General features: G+C 29.1%; 1 protein-coding gene across 1 annotated transcript; it reads left to right on the top strand.

Annotated features, from left to right (window-relative positions):
* Positions 1 to 11: 11 nt before the first annotated feature.
* On the top strand, positions 12 to 6,175 carry LOC107005266 (homeobox-leucine zipper protein ANTHOCYANINLESS 2). Its single transcript, XM_015203812.2, has 9 exons — positions 12 to 964; positions 1,044 to 1,264; positions 1,363 to 1,480; positions 1,577 to 2,260; positions 2,383 to 2,484; positions 2,572 to 2,784; positions 4,145 to 4,319; positions 4,446 to 4,813; positions 5,270 to 6,175. The coding sequence occupies exons 1-9, from the start codon at positions 761 to 763 to the stop codon at positions 5,648 to 5,650; spliced, it is 2,466 nt and encodes an 821-aa protein (XP_015059298.1). The 5' UTR covers positions 12 to 760; the 3' UTR covers positions 5,651 to 6,175.
* The last annotated feature ends 13,434 nt before the right edge of the window (positions 6,176 to 19,609 follow it).

Below are 19,609 nucleotides of genomic sequence, written 5' to 3'. Positions count from 1 at the left end.
AGGGGTTGGGGGTTGAAGGGGGGTGGGGGTGGGGGTGAAAGAGTCAACCAAACCTTTTTCTGTGCTGTTTTGGCTGTATGTATATGTAAGGCTTCGATGAGTCCACAATTTTGCGTATTATCTTCACCTTTTTGTTTATTTATTTTTTTGGTTTTTAGTATTATTTTTTTCTACTGTTGTTACCCCTTTTTCTATCTCTCGTCTCTTCTATTGTCTTTGCAAAACTGATTAAACAAAGCCTTTTTAGCTTCTTTTTCTCTCACTTCCTTTTCTGTGCTTTATTTTTTTTTTGTTTACAAAAGTCAAGCATGCAGAGATACATACATATAACAGAACAGAAAAATGCCCTCTAACTTAGGGTTTTGCTTGCTTAAACCATTCTTTTAAGCTTCTATGCTTTTGTATTTGCAGCTAAAGATTAGTTTAAGAAAGGTCCCTTTTTTTTTTTTTTTACTTTTTTGTTAGGAGGGAGAGAAGAGGAATTTTAATTAGTACTGTTATTTAAGGAAAGTATAGAGAAGAGAAAGGCAAAGAGTAGCACAAGTAAAGGGTTTTTTTTTTTGCTTTCTTTTCTTGTTATTTTTCTTTCAAGAGTAAAAATTAGAGAGGAAGTTGGAGACATTTGGATTCGTCCTTGTGTCTCCTCTACCTCTCATAATTTTTCTCCCAACTTTTTAGCTCAAAAAAGATACAGTGAATCTGTCAAATATACAAAAAAAAAAAAAGTTTAGTTCTTTTTGAGTTTCTCTTGCTTTATTTCATGAATTTTGGGGGGTTTCTTGATAATAATTCTGGTGGTGGCGGTGCAAGAATTGTTGCTGATATACCATTTAATCACAACAGCAGCAGCAGCAACAACGACAATAAAAACAATATGCCCACTGGTGCAATTTCTCAGCCAAGACTTCTTCCTCAATCTCTTGCCAAGAACATGTTCAACTCCCCAGGACTTTCTCTTGCTCTTGTAAGCCGAATGAAAAAGAGCATAAAAATTGAATCTTTTTTACTTTTATATGACACCCTTTTGTTTTTTTTTGTTGCAGCAAACAGGTATGGAAGGGCAAAGTGAGGTAACAAGAATGGCTGAAAACTATGAGGGAAATAACAGTGTTGGTAGGAGGAGTAGAGAGGAAGAACCAGACAGCAGATCTGGAAGTGATAACTTGGAAGGTGCATCGGGTGATGAACAAGATGCTACCGACAAACCACCAAGGAAGAAAAGATACCACCGACACACTCCTCAGCAAATCCAAGAACTTGAATCGTAATCATTACCTTCTTTTTCAAATGAAAAAAAAATGATTTTTTTTTCTTTCAACTTTTCTTATGAGATGTTTCTATTATGGTTTTTTTTTTTCTTAGTCTTTTCAAGGAGTGTCCTCATCCTGATGAGAAACAAAGGTTGGAGTTAAGCAAAAGGCTTTCTTTGGAGACTAGACAAGTCAAGTTTTGGTTCCAAAATCGTAGAACTCAGATGAAGGTAATAAAAAAAAAGATTCAATTTTTATGGCTTTAAAAGATTCTTTTTTTTTTGGGGGGGTTCTGCTACTTGAATAATGAATCTTGATTGCACCAGACTCAACTGGAACGCCATGAGAATTCGATACTAAGGCAAGAGAATGATAAGCTTCGTGCAGAAAACATGTCTATAAGAGAGGCAATGAGAAATCCAATTTGTACTAATTGTGGTGGTCCAGCAATGATTGGTGAAATCTCTCTTGAGGAGCAACATCTTAGGATTGAAAATGCTAGGCTGAAAGATGAATTAGATCGAGTTTGTGCACTTGCTGGCAAGTTTTTGGGGCGACCCATTTCATCTTTAGTAACCTCTATGCCTCCCCCAATGCCTAATTCAAGTTTGGAACTTGGAGTTGGAAGTAATGGATTTGGTGGTATGAGTAATGTACCAACAACACTCCCCTTAGCACCTCCTGATTTCGGTGTTGGGATTTCAAATTCTTTACCAGTTGTGCCTTCAACTAGACAGTCAACTGGAATTGAGAGATCACTTGAAAGATCCATGTATCTTGAACTTGCTTTGGCTGCCATGGAGGAATTGGTAAAAATGGCACAAACTGATGAACCTCTTTGGTTCAGGAGTATTGAAGGTGGTAGAGAAATACTTAACCATGAAGAGTACATAAGGACATTTACTCCTTGCATTGGTATGAGACCAAACAGTTTTATTTCAGAGGCTTCCAGGGAGACAGGCATGGTTATAATCAATAGTTTAGCTCTTGTTGAGACATTAATGGACTCTGTAAGTAATTTCTTGATTGCACTTTTAGTTGTCTAATCCTGTAAATATCCTTGTCAATTATCATACATGAAAGTCATAAATCTTCATGTGTTTTTTCTGATGATTAGCTTTAATTTTGACAGAACAAATGGGCAGAAATGTTTCCATGTTTGATTGCTAGAACCTCAACAACAGATGTTATATCAAGTGGTATGGGTGGAACCAGAAATGGTGCACTTCAGCTGGTAAATCAAAATTGTAATTAAAATCGATGTTATTATTATTATTAGTCAATGTTAAAATATGATTTTTTTTCTCTTGATTTTGTATAGATGCATGCTGAACTCCAAGTGCTTTCACCATTAGTACCAATTAGAGAGGTCAATTTCCTGCGTTTCTGCAAACAACATGCTGAAGGTGTCTGGGCTGTCGTTGATGTATCGATTGATACCATCCGTGAAACTTCTGGTGCACCAACGTTTCCAAATAGCAGAAGGCTTCCTTCTGGCTGTGTTGTTCAAGATATGCCCAATGGCTACAGCAAAGTAAGTTCTCTATGAATAAATTCAATTATCTATTTTCGGTTAACTCTATTCACAAAGACTTTTCTCTCTTCTACTAGTGTGTCGTTTAGTACTATATATTCAATGAGTTTACATTCATGGGGTAGCTACTATTTTGCTTTTTTGTGTTTAATGAGTTTGGTTGAGCAACTACAAATTTTTGGATCTTAGTTCAGAACATTGATTTGGTTTTTTCCCACCTAATTTGGATTGTCAAAATGACTAAAAGCTTTAGTAGTCTTTTTTGGTTATTTGGTCCAAAACCAAAAAGATTAGATTATTGAACCTGATAAGATGCTGATTATAGGGGACATAACAGTATTAAAAAGTCATCAAATATCAGCAACTTCCTGCTTAAGATGAGCTTAATACTAATATTATATGAACACAGTACGTGTGGAAATCGAGGTTAATGACGATTTAATTAATCTAATAAATTGAATAGAAGTCTCCATTACTTATATTTTTGTGCCTTGGGACACATTAATTTCATATGATTCTTCAGAAAATAAAATAATTAAATTAAAAATTTGCTTTGTAACTTTCAAACATTGGTTTAATTAAACAATGTATTTGATGTTTCTATTCCAATCTCTGATGCTGTCTCGATCAGTCCCCCGTGTATATAATTAATTCATCTAACTGTGTATTATCTGGTTCCAGCCTTGTGATGTGTTTGTTTTTTATACTATACTAATAAAGGACTTTTTAGTCAAACAACAAGACTGACTACATTATTTTTTCGTTGTCACGTGAGTATCTACAAAGTCTAAAAGCTTTGTGGTACATTTCTCAATGTCTCAAACCTAACCTCGTGCCTTCAAATTTGCATAAAAATGGTGAAAACTTGTATTTTATGACTTCTAATTTTAGGGTTCTAGGTTCTATCATGTCTCTCCTTGAACCTAACTTTGCTATAGAAACCATTTCCAAGATTTGTCCTGTTGCATCACAAAAATTTCCCATTTAGTAATGTACTTATTTTTTTTATTTTTTTTTTTGGGGGGGTTTTAAATCATGTTTGGATTAAATTAAATCTATACTAATAGCACTAATAAGTTAGGTGACGTTATTCATGGTGTAAATGTTTGAATTCATTTGTGACAACTAACTTTGCTTAGGAGTTGTAATTATTTACCTATGTGATAAATACTTGTCATAAATTACTCTATAATTTAAAATATATGTAGTCAATAATAAATACAATGTATGTGATCATTAATTTACTATATAACGAGGGAAAATTGATGAACTCCCCTTGTGATTATTATTATTATGCTTTAATTTATTCCAAGCAAGTTCAGATCGACTAAATAAATTGTGACGGTTAATAATTATGTAGGTTACATGGGTAGAACATGCCGAATATGAAGAGGGTGCAAATCACCATCTTTACCGGCAGTTAATTAGCGCGGGTATGGGGTTTGGTGCACAAAGATGGGTTGCAACCCTCCAACGCCAGTGTGAGTGTCTTGCAATTCTCATGTCATCCACCGTGTCCGCGAGGGATCATACAGGTAACTAATTAAAATCTATATTTTTGTGAAATTGTTCAATGAATCAACCTCTATCATGTGATGAGTAGTGGACCCTTCTATTTTGTGTGACCAAATTTAAATTTTAAGAAATCAAATCACATGCAGCAATAACTCCAAGTGGGAGGCGTAGCATGTTGAAGCTAGCACAACGCATGACAAACAACTTTTGTGCTGGTGTTTGTGCTTCAACGGTACACAAGTGGAACAAACTTTGTGCAGGTAATGTTGATGAAGATGTACGTGTTATGACTCGAAAGAGCGTCGATGACCCCGGTGAACCAGCAGGGATCGTCTTAAGCGCTGCTACTTCCGTTTGGTTGCCCGTATCCCCTCAAAGACTCTTTGATTTCCTCCGCGACGAACGCCTCCGTAGCGAATGGGATATCCTATCCAATGGTGGTCCTATGCAAGAAATGGCTCATATTGCCAAAGGCCAAGATCATGGCAACTGCGTCTCTCTCCTTCGTGCTAGTGTAATTTCCTCAACCCTTTCTTTTTTTCTTTTTTTTCTTGAAAAAATTAATTTTGAATGGATAGAAATAATGCATGGCGATTTATACATATGAATGCATGTAAAAAGATTGATTGATTATGCATGTGTGGGGTTCATTTTCTTTTAAGATTAAAAAAAATAAAATTGTTGATTGAAAAGGACAAACTAGGGGGATTTGGAAGTATCTCAAAAGGACCATCTTATTCCAGATCTATAAATTTTTAACTTTGTTGCAACTTTTGTAAATTTGTAAAAAGTCAAAACACATGATACATGTTACCTTTTTATTTTAGTCAGCCCTACTATGATATCACCCTTTTTACATGAAAAAGTCTTCAAACACTGCAACAAAAAACTGACGTATTATTATGCCACACAATGGCATTATTCGTAAATATATTCATAACCAAGGGGCTTTGTATTGATCTATTGCCAGGCTATGAACGCGAATCAGAGCAGCATGTTGATACTTCAGGAGACTTGCATAGACGCGGCTGGGGCGCTTGTTGTATACGCGCCAGTTGATATTCCGGCAATGCACGTGGTGATGAACGGTGGAGATTCGGCTTACGTGGCTTTGCTTCCTTCGGGATTCTCAATTGTACCCGACGGCCCAGGATCTCGTGGGTCCAATGGGCCTTCATGTAATGGGGGCCCAGATCAAAGAATTAGCGGGTCACTCTTGACGGTAGCCTTTCAGATATTGGTGAATAGTCTTCCTACAGCCAAGCTTACTGTGGAATCAGTGGAAACAGTCAATAATCTTATATCATGCACTGTTCAGAAGATTAAAGCTGCACTTCAATGTGAAAGCTAATATTTGAGACAAGGAGAACACCTTTTTTTTTAATTTTTTTTTTTAATAATATATAGTTTTAACTAGTAGAAAGAAAAAAAAAATGTGGTGCGCTAATGGAAGGAGTGGAGGCTTGATCATTGAAGAACTCGAGCTGAATTGGAGGCTGAGTCAAGAACGAACCGCGCTGAAAAGACCATTGCTAGGTGGTAAGGGCCGGCTCAACTAGCTCGAGGTTTATTAATTTGGTGTTTAACACAAAGCAAAGGTGGTGGTTCGGGTATTGACTCAGGGTACTAAGATCAGTTGGTTCATGAATTAATCAGCTTTTGGGTGAAAATTTTCAATTTGGACAAGTTGTGTGACAGAAATATGTCAATTTTCAGAAGCCATGTTTTGTTTTGATGAATTTATAGTTGTTTGTTGAAGAGTCATAATGGCTCTTTTGTTTTGTATGTTATGGTGGGGGACAATTGACAAATCAACTATTGTACGTTATCTTAATTGACCTACTTTAACTTGAATCTCATTGTCATGTTTATTTTTCTTTGCCAATATGGTCTAGGTACACATTTGATCACAAGTGAAAATTTGTTTTATTTTAACTTTTGCAGTTTATCAAGTTGTAATATATATATATCTTTCTGAATATTGTATGTTCGATATCTTTGAAAGTTATATGTGTCATCTTCAATAAGGATTAAACCATCCTTCTTCATTCTTGTTTTGCAGATTAACAGTTACTTAGACAAAATATGCGATTATCATATGATATTATAAGAATTGTAATCTCAAGAGAAATTTCATTCACATGTATATTTTAAGAAATCTGCAAAAATTCACGTACTACATCAATTTTTTATAAAATTCTAATTTATTTTTCTTAATGTAATCCTAATATCTTACCTGAAATAAATAAAATAAATAGGAAATATTATGAGGTATTTATTGATTTTAGGCTTGCATATACGTTGTTTGATGTACATGTATTTGCTAAGTTTGTGAAGATATGTTATATGGACAATACAAATATAATATTATTGCGTAAAAAAATGTTATTCTTCTTTGATAAAACAATAAACTTATATTAAAAGTATATTAAAATGTGTGACAAATATATTATTCATTAGTAGAATTTATATTATATGTGTCGTATAAATTATTTTATATAATAATGTATTATAATAATATGATAAATATTTCATAAAGAATATTATTACAATAAGTAACAAATATTTTTTTAATATAAAATATCTATTTAAATTTTTCAAAAGATATTTAGGTAATCGAATGTTAAAGTTAACCAAATAAGATGATTTTTTTTTTTTAAAGAAAAAAGTTAGTGCAGGATTAGAGATGAAGTTAAAAGAGAAACGGAATGGGTTTGTGAATTGTGATGAGTGATGGAGAAAGGGGGCGGGGGCTCCTGCAAAGTGAGGTGCATTTAATGTAATTTCAGAAGCTGTTGGGACAAACACTTGCCATGCATTTAATGCTCTCTTTCTTATACTTATTTATTTTTTCGTCTAATTAAATTTAAATTTACGTTAAAAAATTATATATTAAAATATAAACACTTTTTAATAAAGTTAATTCCTCACCCAGCGAGAGTCGAATATAAAAAATGAAGAATTACTTAATCCTTTACCCCAGTTGGTCTAATACTATTTTTTTGTTTTTTTCTTTTTTTTCTTAATCACGAGTAATAATTTTGTAAATATTTTCATTTTTCTTCCAAAAAAATATCCAGATCACTTTGGCCTTTTGCCTTGAGACAAGGCATTTTCTTTAACATTTGTATGGTTCATCAACTCATAATGATAAGGGTTTCTTCACCCTAGATGCTCTTTGGATTTTCAATAAACTGATGGTCACTGTGGACTTAACTAGCTACAAGGATAACTCTCTTGGGGCCTTATTGGTTCATTTTATATGAAGAACTATTTACTCTTTCTACAAAAGAATAACATTAATGAGAATGTTTTTTAAAAGCTTATATAGGAATTTAAATAATTATATATACACAAGTCATTTTCAAAGAGTAAATATTGATTTTTAACACCTTTTTTTGTCCATATGACTAATTAATTAGTGTGAAAGTTATAACCACCTTAATTAGTTGGTTGAACAATGGATGCACTATATCTCCTAACCACATATAGTATTATTTTTTACCTGATTAATTGGTCAAAGGAATTTATTTTTTTTTTTTAAAAAAAAATGTCCTCCCATAAAGTCCCTTTGACTTTTATCAGTATAAAATTACTTTACATAAGTCAACAATTATCTAGAGGCATCAGTAGAGAAAAAATTGCTAATTTAAATTCGTGATAAAAAATTTATTGAATTGATATTAAATTATTAATTTAAAATTTAATATTTTTAATTTTTTAATAAAATTTTGAAATTATAAACTTTAAATTGTAACTCCGTTTCTAGGTAGATATGTTTGTCAAATAGTGGTGGGATTTGTTGTCACCAGACGAAATATAATGATGCTTATAGATATCTATTTGTTTTATCTACTGGAATTTTATTTATCCCTTTTGTGGAATCACATATATATATTAAATTATTTTGTATGTTTGATTGGCTACTAGCTATTTTATATTGGTATAAATTATAGTTTTGAGCATGTTCATAGGTTTGTACTACTCTTCTATATGTGTGGAACTCTTATATTTTTTTTGATCTTTCATTTTCCCATTAGTTCCATTGCCTTGTCTACATTCACAAGAGTCGTCTCATCTACAAAAAGGGACCATTGAAATATGTATTGGCTCATCCATAGTGTGTACATATTGCATATTGTCCATTAATTAATTCTTTTGTTTCCATACACACAATCCCATTTCTTTTCACATTCAACCATATCAAACTCATGGAATGAAATAAGGGCATTAAATGAACGGGTTAGACTAAAATAATGGATTTAAATGATCTATGGTAAAATTTTACAAATTTAATAAAGGTGGAAGTATAAAATATTATTATCTTTTAAAAATATTATTTAATCGATAAATTAATATTTATTAATCTAAAGAGTGTTTTGTAAAAAATGTCATTTATAAACTTGATGAAATGATTAATGATATCAGTTACTGGAAAAAGATTGACCCAATCTTTTTGGATTATCCGGATGAAAGTGATACATGTTTAGAAATTCATTACTTAGAAGAAATTGTGGATATCATCCCAAAAAGAAATGCTAAAGACGAAGTTGAAGATGATACAACACATTTGCTACCAATTACGCGCAAGGAAACATTTATCACATTCAGAACTTTTCACAGCTTTATGGTATCGTTCGAAAAGACAACACCAGAATTTTTGATGTGGTAAGAAAAGTTAGATATTAGCTTCAACTAGATATAGTTTTTTTAAAAAAAAACAAACAATAGAATCATATTTCACTAAATTGTCTTAGATATATTTGTACTATTAAAGAATTATTAATTTATGATAGTGTTGCGACTTACGATCATATATTTATATATAAGTCTTCTGAAAGTATATTATCTTATTATCTTATAAAAATATATTTTTTTTATTAGCCCAAGTCCAGAACAAAAGATAATAGTATCTTAAAAAAATTATTAATTTGCCGAATATTACCGGACATAGCTCGTTAAGTAATTTATTTCATTCAAATATTATCTTTCGAACGGTAAAAACGTCGACAACGGCGAACAAGTAGGACAGTAGGGTGGGGTGGAGAGTGATGGGCAGAATAAGAATTTTATATTTATATCACTACAAAAGGTAATAACAAAATATAATACGCTACACATGTCATGTAATTTTTTCATATTTAAATGGAGTAAATTGGGTTAAGCTGATAAATAAGTGTGTCACGATCCACACAAAATTGACCAGATAATTATGCATAATATTAATTTTTATGGGCTAGATTTTGTCATTCCTAAATGAATTAACATTCAATATTTGATTATTTTATTCTTATACAAAAACTGTATCAGTTAAATATTAACTGATGTCCATATACACAAACCTAGTCATGTATACCTTGTATGAGTGTTAGTCTTAGAGAACTTTGCAACCATAATTTTGACTTTTCATACGAGTTTTGGAGAAAAATATAATTTTCAAAGTTTTAAGAAATACAAAACCTTTTTCTACATAAATTGTGTTAAATGTATATTCACAATATTGTAAATTAATTAAAGCTGCTAATTAGTAATTACAATGCAAAGTATATCTTTGTTTGCATGATATGATAGATAACATGAATTAACAAATTAAGTAAAAACTAATCTTATAATCGATCGATCAATGATATTATACTTGAGCTTAAAGAGCTTTCTATATTATCAGTATATATAATTTTAACACTTTATATATTTGTGGGGTGGTTACATAAGCTGATTTCAATTATCATCGAGTGGGTAATATTTGTACGTTCTCCAGTTTATTCTTTTAATTCAATGTATAATTCCAGCATATGTCACTGCCTCACAAATATTCTATATACTTCTTTTTTACACATTGACATAAACCTCTGAAGAAATTTAATGAAATTAATTAATGCATTGGCGGACCTGATCTGTACAAAAAAATTGCTGAAACAAACTTTTCAAATTTATGAGTCATGGCCTTGATTAATAAAGACTAGAACTTGGACAATGGGCATTTAATTCTCTTATGAGTCTCAAGTCTCAACCTCACTTGTAGATTGTTTCGATGGTTGTAATTATTCTACTATTGTGTCGTAAATTTAAATATAATATTTATTTTAGTTATTATATAAATTATATTATTAAAATTTATGTTTATGCACGCAATAATAAAAGGTTTTATTTTACGTAACAGGTGATTTGATGTGATATTATGTGGCGTTATTAATTTTTTTTATTTCCTTTTTACTTATTACTTAATAATTATATTTTATCTTATTTCTTTATAATAGCTTCAACAAAATAAATTTATTATTTAAATAAAATGTAACATTATATAACAATAATAAAAAATATTATAATACTTAACAGCTCTCCAACAAAGTGTTAACGTTCAATTGCATTGGAACCATTTAATTCATACCTACGACCATTAATAACATAAGTCCAAATCAGCCCCCAATTATTAAAGATGCAACGCATACAGCCAAATTTGAAACTAAATAGTATTCCCTCCATTTTTAAATTAATTTGAATTGTTGAAGTTGTTTCAGTCTTAAAGAAAAGATGATTAAGATATAAATTATACGAAATTTTTCATTTTTATTCTTATAAATTATTATCATATTTATGATTAAAATAATAGAATATTAATTAAAAATTAATTTCAATAAATGAAGGGTAAATTTGGAAGAACATTCTAAAGATAGTCTTGAAAATTGAACAATTAAATTAATTTTAAAAATAAAAATATGTCTCAAAATTCAATTAATTTGAAATGAAGGGGGTAATTGAATATTGGTTCTTATTTTTAAATTTATTTTCTTGTTTAGATGTTATAATTAATACAATTGAATGACAAATATTAAGACTGACATATTGTGTTGCAAATTTGTTATGAAAACTTTATAATACTAACAAGTGTGCATTGATAGAAGGAACAACCTCCAACAAATAAATTTGGTATGATTAAGTCTTAAAATGATTTTGTAAGACTTAAATTAAAAGTCAAAAATACTTTAGACTTGTGGTTTTAAAAAACTAGAAAATGTTTCATAGATTGGTCTTTAAGAAAGATGTTTCTGTTTGATTATTAATTAGAAAAAATATCCAATTAAGATATTTAGTAGGCTAATGCAGGATCCATGAACAATATCCAATTTATTTGTCTTTTGTTTATGGTTTTAAAAATATTAGTTGTGTGCCTATCAAAATCTTTTCTAAAGGACTAAAGGTAAAGTAAGAAGTTTAATTTTAAATTTTAAATTAAAATATCTATATAATATCCAATTTATTTACCCCAAAAGCATAAGAAAAGGAAATAAAATCATTTTAATTATCATATGTATATGTTTGGAAAAAGCAATACCGGCATGAATGTATTTTTCACATTAGATAAAGGGTCTCTTGGTGGGAAATTATGAGCCCAAAAAAGCCAAGAATTTGATTCTATGAAGGAAAAAAACATTGGAGTGGGGTTTGGGTTTGTGGGCAAGCATTTTTTATTTTTTTTGGACTTCTTAAAAAAAATTATCATTTGATTTGATATTCAAAATTTAACTGATTCGTTTAATTTAAATTCTAAATTAGATTATTAAAGAAAAATTAATCTCTAAATAACGTTAATTTTTCATTTATAGGAGTTAGCTGAAATTTGAATCTTTCCATTTGAAAATAATAAAATTTTCGTTCATTCTATCACAATCTTAACGTGAGATTATCCATAAATTTATATCACAAAATAACAACCTTTTGAATGATGCATCACTATACGCATCTAATATTTTTATGTAACGTCTGTCCCTCCCAAACCTGTCTGATCACATGCAACTTGGCTCCACATATCTTTGAAATTAAAGTATTTAATTTTGGAAATACTTAAGAATGTAGTATTTAGTACTGTAGTAGGAACTGAGATGTTAATTTTACTATATAGTTCTTTGAAGATAATATTATAAAATGACTATAATACATAATGAGAAAAATTAAGAATAATGTTTTAATTTTTTAGCTGAACCTCTTTTTTTAATTATCCTAATGAATAAATATATGTGAACATGAATATCAATAAATATGACCAAGGGATCATCAAAAGCACAAATAATATTATACGTGTCCCCTCCTGTTTTCTTCCTCTTTTCACTAATAATGTAAGAATTTACGTCATATAACGAATTTTATAATAAAATTGTCTAAGCAGAATAATTCAGACACTATTTAATAAGATTTTAATGAACATATTATTATTGAATGAGCCGAATAATAATAGTAATAAAGTATATGAATTGTTATGTACGAGTTGCCTATTGCATGACCCCCTTTTTCTTCTTTAGATACTCAAATAAACATTTAAATGTGTTTGTAATATAAATCTCTATTTTCCAATAGTAATTTATTTTTGGTACTAATAATAACCAATAAAATAAAGACGAGGAGAGCAGGAAAATTTTCAATTCCCAAATTAAAAGATATTATATTATAATTTAGAAAGACCAAAGTCCCACATAAATATAAATATGATTAGATTTTTTAGTTTTAATTTTATCAGAGCATATAATTAAATACACATAAGACAAAAATGTCATTATATATTGTATTTATATATCATATCTTAACAAATTAGACCTTAAAATATCTCCAAAAGATTATCCTAACACATGATTGGCATTGTGGGGCTAGATAATTTGTTATCCATAAAAGAGAAAAAAAAAAGGATCTTGATAATGCTTAAATCAAGAAAAACCAATATTAATATAATATATGAATTCTCTCCATACCTTTTGGAAGCAATAAGAATGGGAGAAAATATACATATTACAAACTAATATTAATAAAAGTCAAAAAGGATACTTGCCATATTTCTCCCTCCATGCTCAATACTTTGATCAGAATAATAACAATAATAAATTATTTTTCGTTAAAAAGCAAAAAAAATTAAAATATGAAAAAAAAAATCTGGGCCGAAATCTAGGCTGACAATTAATTGCATTTATTGAAGTAAGGTGTTCAGTCTGATGCAAGGGGGGCTGAGCCTGAGATCATAAAAGCTACGACTATGCCTGCATTTAAATTTTTAGAAAATTATTTTTCAAATTTTCATATCATATTTAATTAATACAAAAAGTTACATATTATTGTTACTTGTTAGCCAATATAAAATAATATGGAAAATTGTTACACCATTATTGATTCATAAACTTAATAAGGAGAATAACTGATGGAAATACTGAGTGGTAGCTTAATTCAAAATAAGCTCGTCTTCATAATTATAATCTTTAATATCAAAATTTGTATTAAAAATATATAATTATATTGGCTAATATATTATTTCCTTCGTTTCATTTTACTTGACCTTACAACAAAATTATATATTTTATTTTACTTATTATATTAGCAAATCAAGAGAGCTTTATTTTTTACTTGTCACTTTTGATATATCAAGAAATAATTATATTTTTCTATGTTTACCTCAGCATTAAATACTCTTTTTTGAAATCATTTTTCAGAATTATTAGTAACATATCTACATCAATAATTATTTTTATTAATAGATATGTCAAATCAAAATGTGATAAGTAAAAATAAACTGAACGAATAACTATACAAAATAATAATCAAATTTCGAATCCCAAATATCACTAAATGTATCCCTTCTAACTAAAATTTTCTTTAAGGAATATATCATATCATCAAGTATCAAATACTAAAAGAAAAGGGGGAAGTGCTACTAAGCCTTCTCACTTCCTCTTACAATTAAAAAAAAATTAATCACAAAATAACTATCGTCTCAAATTAAAATAGCGTAAATAGTACTCGTAATCACTACTAATTTCTATGGTACAATTAATGAAGTAGGTCCTTTACCAACTTTATTGGAAAAAATTGAAGTCAATATTTGTAGCTCCTATTTTTCTTTAAACAAAAAAAAAATTGCGTCTCTCCTTCTTAATTATCTGAATAAGACCTGCATCCATCATGTTATATAATATTATTATTATGCCACAACTTGTCAAACTATAATTTATTATCAAAAGGTGTCTAAGAATGATCCAGACACAACTGACTTTCTCATTAATTTTTTCTTCTTTTCATATTTGACAAATGTAAATTTTTATATTTTAGTAATTAAATTCTGTACCATATCAGATTCACTATAGTTTGACATAATCTTGACCTTTGATTATTCTAGAACCATTTTAAATTACTTTTTCAATGTTACAAGTTAATGTGTCAAAAATTGTGTGGTGTACATACTAGCACGTCTAGTTTCTGAAATATATTTATATTCTATTATGAAAATCCCAAAACAACGACCTCTCAAGATTTTATTATTTTTTTTATAAAAATGATTTTAAAATTATGGAAATTAATCAATTTTTCTAAAGAAACAAAAACAACTTTAGAGGTTATGGTCCAAAGAAATGAAAATTGTTCAAATCATATATTAGTAAATTCGGATGTGGGATTCTTTCCATCAACACACCACTACAACAAAAATGATCATTATCGTCATTTAATTCTTAATTGTCGCTAAATATATATTTTTAGCGGCAATTGTCATTCTTTACATATGTCACTAAAGCCTTTAGCGACATTGATTCTAATGATACTTAATTAATGCCGGTAAAGACGTTAGCACTCTTTATTAGTGTCAATATTTAATGCCGCTAAAAATTATTTTTGTTATAGTGCACCCACCCTCCTTATGCCCGAATCTTAATATTCTGAGTCTGGGTTCTACTACCTGATATGGAGCGTGACATTTAAACACATACAGTTTGTGGGTGCCACATCAAACACAATAGGTTTGACTTAATACCATGTTAAATTAGGTTTAACATCTAATTCACACCCAAAAGTTTGCTCAAAGTGAGGACAAACAATCTCAAGCGATGAGGGATAAGATCCCTGGACTCAGGGTGTCATATCGAGCCTAATGGGCTTGACTCAAATACCAAGTCAAATTAGATTTTTCGACCTAACTGGCCTCCCATAGCTCGATCAAAGGAAGGAGAAAGGATCTCATGTGGTGAGGAATGAGATCCCCGAACACCTTATAAGAATCGAATGATCTTTTTCCTATTGAACTAACTTTTAGGGAGTAAATTAGACCCTCGTCCCAATTTTGTAATAGTATATTCTTATTCAAATAATAAGTGAAGACATGAGATTATTTTCTCAATTATTGGATTCAAATTCGTCTAATAGAGTCCAAGTTGGGCTTTTTCAATTGAATTGTCTCTTATATAGGTAATACCAATAATGTGTCACATATGCCAAAGATGAACCTGTCCATTCTCATATTTCTCCACAAACATTTCCAAAGCCTCAATATTGCACTTTAGGTGATAAATAGTACTACTACATTGCTGTATTATTATTATTATTAAAAAAACTCAATTATTTTCAATGATTTTTCTCTTTTAGCATGTGAAAATAGTCAAAGGGACAATGTACAAAATGGTCCTACACTTGATTTTCTACATTATTAAATGTTTTACTCAACATTTAACTTCAATTGCTGAAGGGGGACCCTATATTACAATCATATACTATATCTTTCTGCGCAAAAGATAATCATTTTAATTTCGCTTTAACACTTTTTAGGGACAATAAACAAAAAAAATTATTAATAAGTCGTTGTCCTTTTTTTACGATACAACTAACACTACTTGTCCTGACCTAATTTGACCTTTGTAAGGAATAATTTCATCAGTCATCAATTCACATTTGGACCTAAAAGAATTATTATGGGCCCAAAGTTTTGTGGGGACAATTTAATTTGTTCAAGCCCATTATTCATGGGCCCATTTGGTTTAACAGTTTGTTGATCTTTTTAGCCCATCTCAGTTCTTCATGCTTGAGTACTACTACTACTACTACAAGTGTTTATATTAAACATGGACAAATTAATTAGAGGAAAAAATGGTCAATTTAAATTTTGTGATTAAACCTATTATTTTCTTTGAGTTTACAAAAGTTCTAATGATTCAATTTAATATTACTCACATCCAATAATATTTTTTTTCTTCATAAGATCTCATCGCAAATAAAGAGTTGCTATATCATATTGAGGTGTACATTATTTTGATTTCAACTTGAAATATAATTAGGGAATCAATAGTTGTTTTACAAATTTGATCCATTGTTTCAATTTCAACTTAAAAATGATATTTTGAAGTTATGAAAAAACACATTTCTATGAATTTTTTAAAAGTGAAATGATACAGTTATTCGTAATCATAATATTATAATTCTTTTTTATAATAAAAAATAAAAAATATATATATATATATACATGTCCAAATATAATTTCAACTTACTCATTTTTCGCCTTCCACTACATATAGTGCAAACCTCTACATAGTCTCTCACATCGAATATAATAGGTTTTAAATGTTTTTGGATCATTTCACCAAGGATTATGTCCTCATAGTTCATTAGATTGTATTTTTCCTTTTAAAGTATTATATATAATTATTACTCCTATTATTTTGCTGGCAAATTAAGCTTAATGGTAATCCGATCAATATAATGTTAAAATTATTTCACCATAAATTTATCACAATCAATGTTTAATAAATATTTACACATGATTATTATCCGCAACTACTATTTTCTCTCTCAAAAGTTATTTATCTATCTTCCTCTATCTATTAGGCTCATGGCAATAAAATAGTCTCCACATTACAATTAGAACCTAGTTTTGATATCTTTAAATTCAGTTAACCTATCCTTCCTCTATGACTTTTATAAATATTAGAATCTCACTATCTCATATATAGTAACTCCTTGCACTAAAACATAGTAAAACACCAATATATATATAGCATCATCCCTTAATCACATATTCTTAATTAAATCATAGAGAAAAGACATAAAGTGACACCTGGAGTTATTCCGAATTTTTAAAAAGACACTTTAATTATGCGGGCGTCCTATTACCCCCTAAACAATTTCGATAATATATTATTACATCATTTTTCGACCAATACCAGATTTTGAATAGCAAGTGATTATCATACACCAATCATTGTGTGACACGTGTTAATTGAATTTGAAATAAATATATATTATTATTTATTTTTTTAATTTTAATTTTTCTTTATTTATCTCTCTTACTTTTTGACTTATTTTAATATTAATTTTACTTTAAATTTTTATCTTTCACCCCTACTTTCAAGTTACCCCGCTCTTGTTTTTCTTTTTTTTTTCTTCTTCTTCTTCTTCATCTCTCTCCTCGCCCCACCCCTAGGTCAAGTTGAGCCCCTCCATTTTTTTCTTCTTCTTCTTCGATCAAATTCCTTTCTTTCAAAATTATACTATTTTCTAGTTTTTGTGAGATTGATAACAAAACTAATTTTTTTTTAGAAAATTAAAATTTTGAAGGTATCATCAATTAATTTATCTCATTTCATATAACTTCAAAACTAGAAATTATAATTTTTGTAAGAATCAGAATTCTTCGAAAATTAAAAAAACTTAAGTGAAATTTGGAGATTAAAAAATAGATAATACCTACTAATCATCTTGAAATCTAGTGGTTTATCAAATTGTTCGAAATGTAATAAAATATTTAGATATAATTTTAAAGTTGAAGAGAGTTAAAGTAATAGTAGTAAAAAAAAGGAGGTGGAGTTGTGATAAAAAATGATATTAAAAGTGAAAAGTTACCATGAAAATGACAATAAATTTTTGAAGAAAAAGGAAGAAAAAAAAAGAAAATTATAAAGAGAAAAAGTTAAAATAATAAGAAAAACAAGAAAATATATTTTATAGCAAAAAATACTTGTAAAAATAAAATTATATTCATTTTTTTAGTTTGTTCACGCTCTTTAAGAGAGTGCATACACTTTCCATGCAGGTGGATAAAAATTGATGTTACAGTATCAGTTCAGGATTGTTTAGGAGGGTAAGAGGACGTTTGCATAGTTTAAGTGTTTTTTTAAAAATTTGGGACAACTTCAGATGTCACTTTAATATATTGTAACTTCCATTTTATCACATAGAGATTTGAATATGTTATTTTCCTAAATATTCTAGCTAATGAAAATTCTGATGTTGTGCCTCATACTACTAACACTAGTTATATGAGACTTTTTTATTATCTCATAAGTAAAAATTTCAGTGCATCAACTAGTTAGATAAGGAGAAATCTCAGTCGGACTAATATTAGTTATGTAAGTATTTATATATATAAGATTGTATTTTATGTGACAGGGAAAGCAATTATTAAAAAAGTGTCACATTAAATGAAGCGAAAGGTTTGAAAAAGCTAAGAGGGGAGTGATTGAAAGTCAAATAATTGGCTGAGTAGAGTAGGCGGAGTCTCCATCAAGCACAGAGCAGCATGGCATAAGTCTTACACAAACAAGAAAAAAAGGTGAAATTTTGGATAATTTTGGAGGGAGTAGGCAGCAGCTTTGACATACAAACATACATAATTTGTCTAGCTACCCATAAAGAAAGGGACATTATAATTTATAGCTAAATGTTTTTCTAAATATATATATATATGAGTTTTTTTAATTTAATTTTTAAATTTTGATATATACATAAATAATGTTATCTCAAAAATATTCTAAGAAAATAGATGAGGGAAGGACGGATAAGGTGGAAAATGAGTGTTTAGGATGGTCAAGCGGGTAGGAATTAGATTGTTTGGGATGGCTAAAAGATAATAAATTTGAAAAATGGCTTATGATAAAATTTGTTTTCTATAGTTTTCCTAGGAAAAGTCATTTTCAATAAAGTTATTTTTCCCAATATCAGTCATCAAACATACAAAATTTTAAATAATGGCTTAAAAAAGTGTTCAAAAATTAAATCTTGTTGCTATATATTTTAATTAAAAAATAAATATTTTTATTCCTCAACTTCAATAACTTACTAAAGCATTATTTGAACCTATATAATTAAACACTGTTTTCGAAATAGGAAAAGAATCTGAAAAAATAATTTAATTTTGATAGAAATTATTGTTACAATATCATACTTTTATGGAGTAATTTTTGTCCCATGAACTATTTAATAGTGTATTTCAGGTATATATGTGTGCACATGTACATATTACTATTTACAATATAGAATATGTTTTAGGAATTTTTTTTGAAATACACGTAATATGTTTCCTTATTTCCAATATCTCATTCTATTTCTAAAATCTCTAAAAAAAATTTGTTTCTCTCCTAATGTATTAATGTATCTGAGCTAAATATTAATATATCCGAGTAAATATTTAATGTATTCGAGCTAAATATTATGTATCTAATTTATTATATAATATATCCGAAATACTCTTTAATGTATTCGGAAGGTACAAATTTTAAGGATTATTGTAATAAAA

This window comes from Solanum pennellii, chromosome 1 (assembly GCF_001406875.1).
Source record: "Solanum pennellii chromosome 1, SPENNV200".
Lineage (NCBI taxonomy): Eukaryota > Viridiplantae > Streptophyta > Magnoliopsida > Solanales > Solanaceae > Solanum > Solanum pennellii.
Note: the sequence above shows the minus strand (reverse complement) of the source record. Positions and strands in the feature narration are given on the sequence as shown.

Coding starts and splice junctions, on each gene's coding strand:
- LOC107005266 (XM_015203812.2), top strand. CDS start 761: ATGAATTTTGGGGGGTTTCTTGATAATAATTCTGGTGGTGGCGGTGCA. Junction 1,265..1,362: donor CAAATCCAAGAACTTGAATC/GTAATCATTACC, acceptor TTTTTTTCTTAG/TCTTTTCAAGGAGTGTCCTC. Junction 2,785..4,144: donor TGCCCAATGGCTACAGCAAA/GTAAGTTCTCTA, acceptor ATAATTATGTAG/GTTACATGGGTAGAACATGC.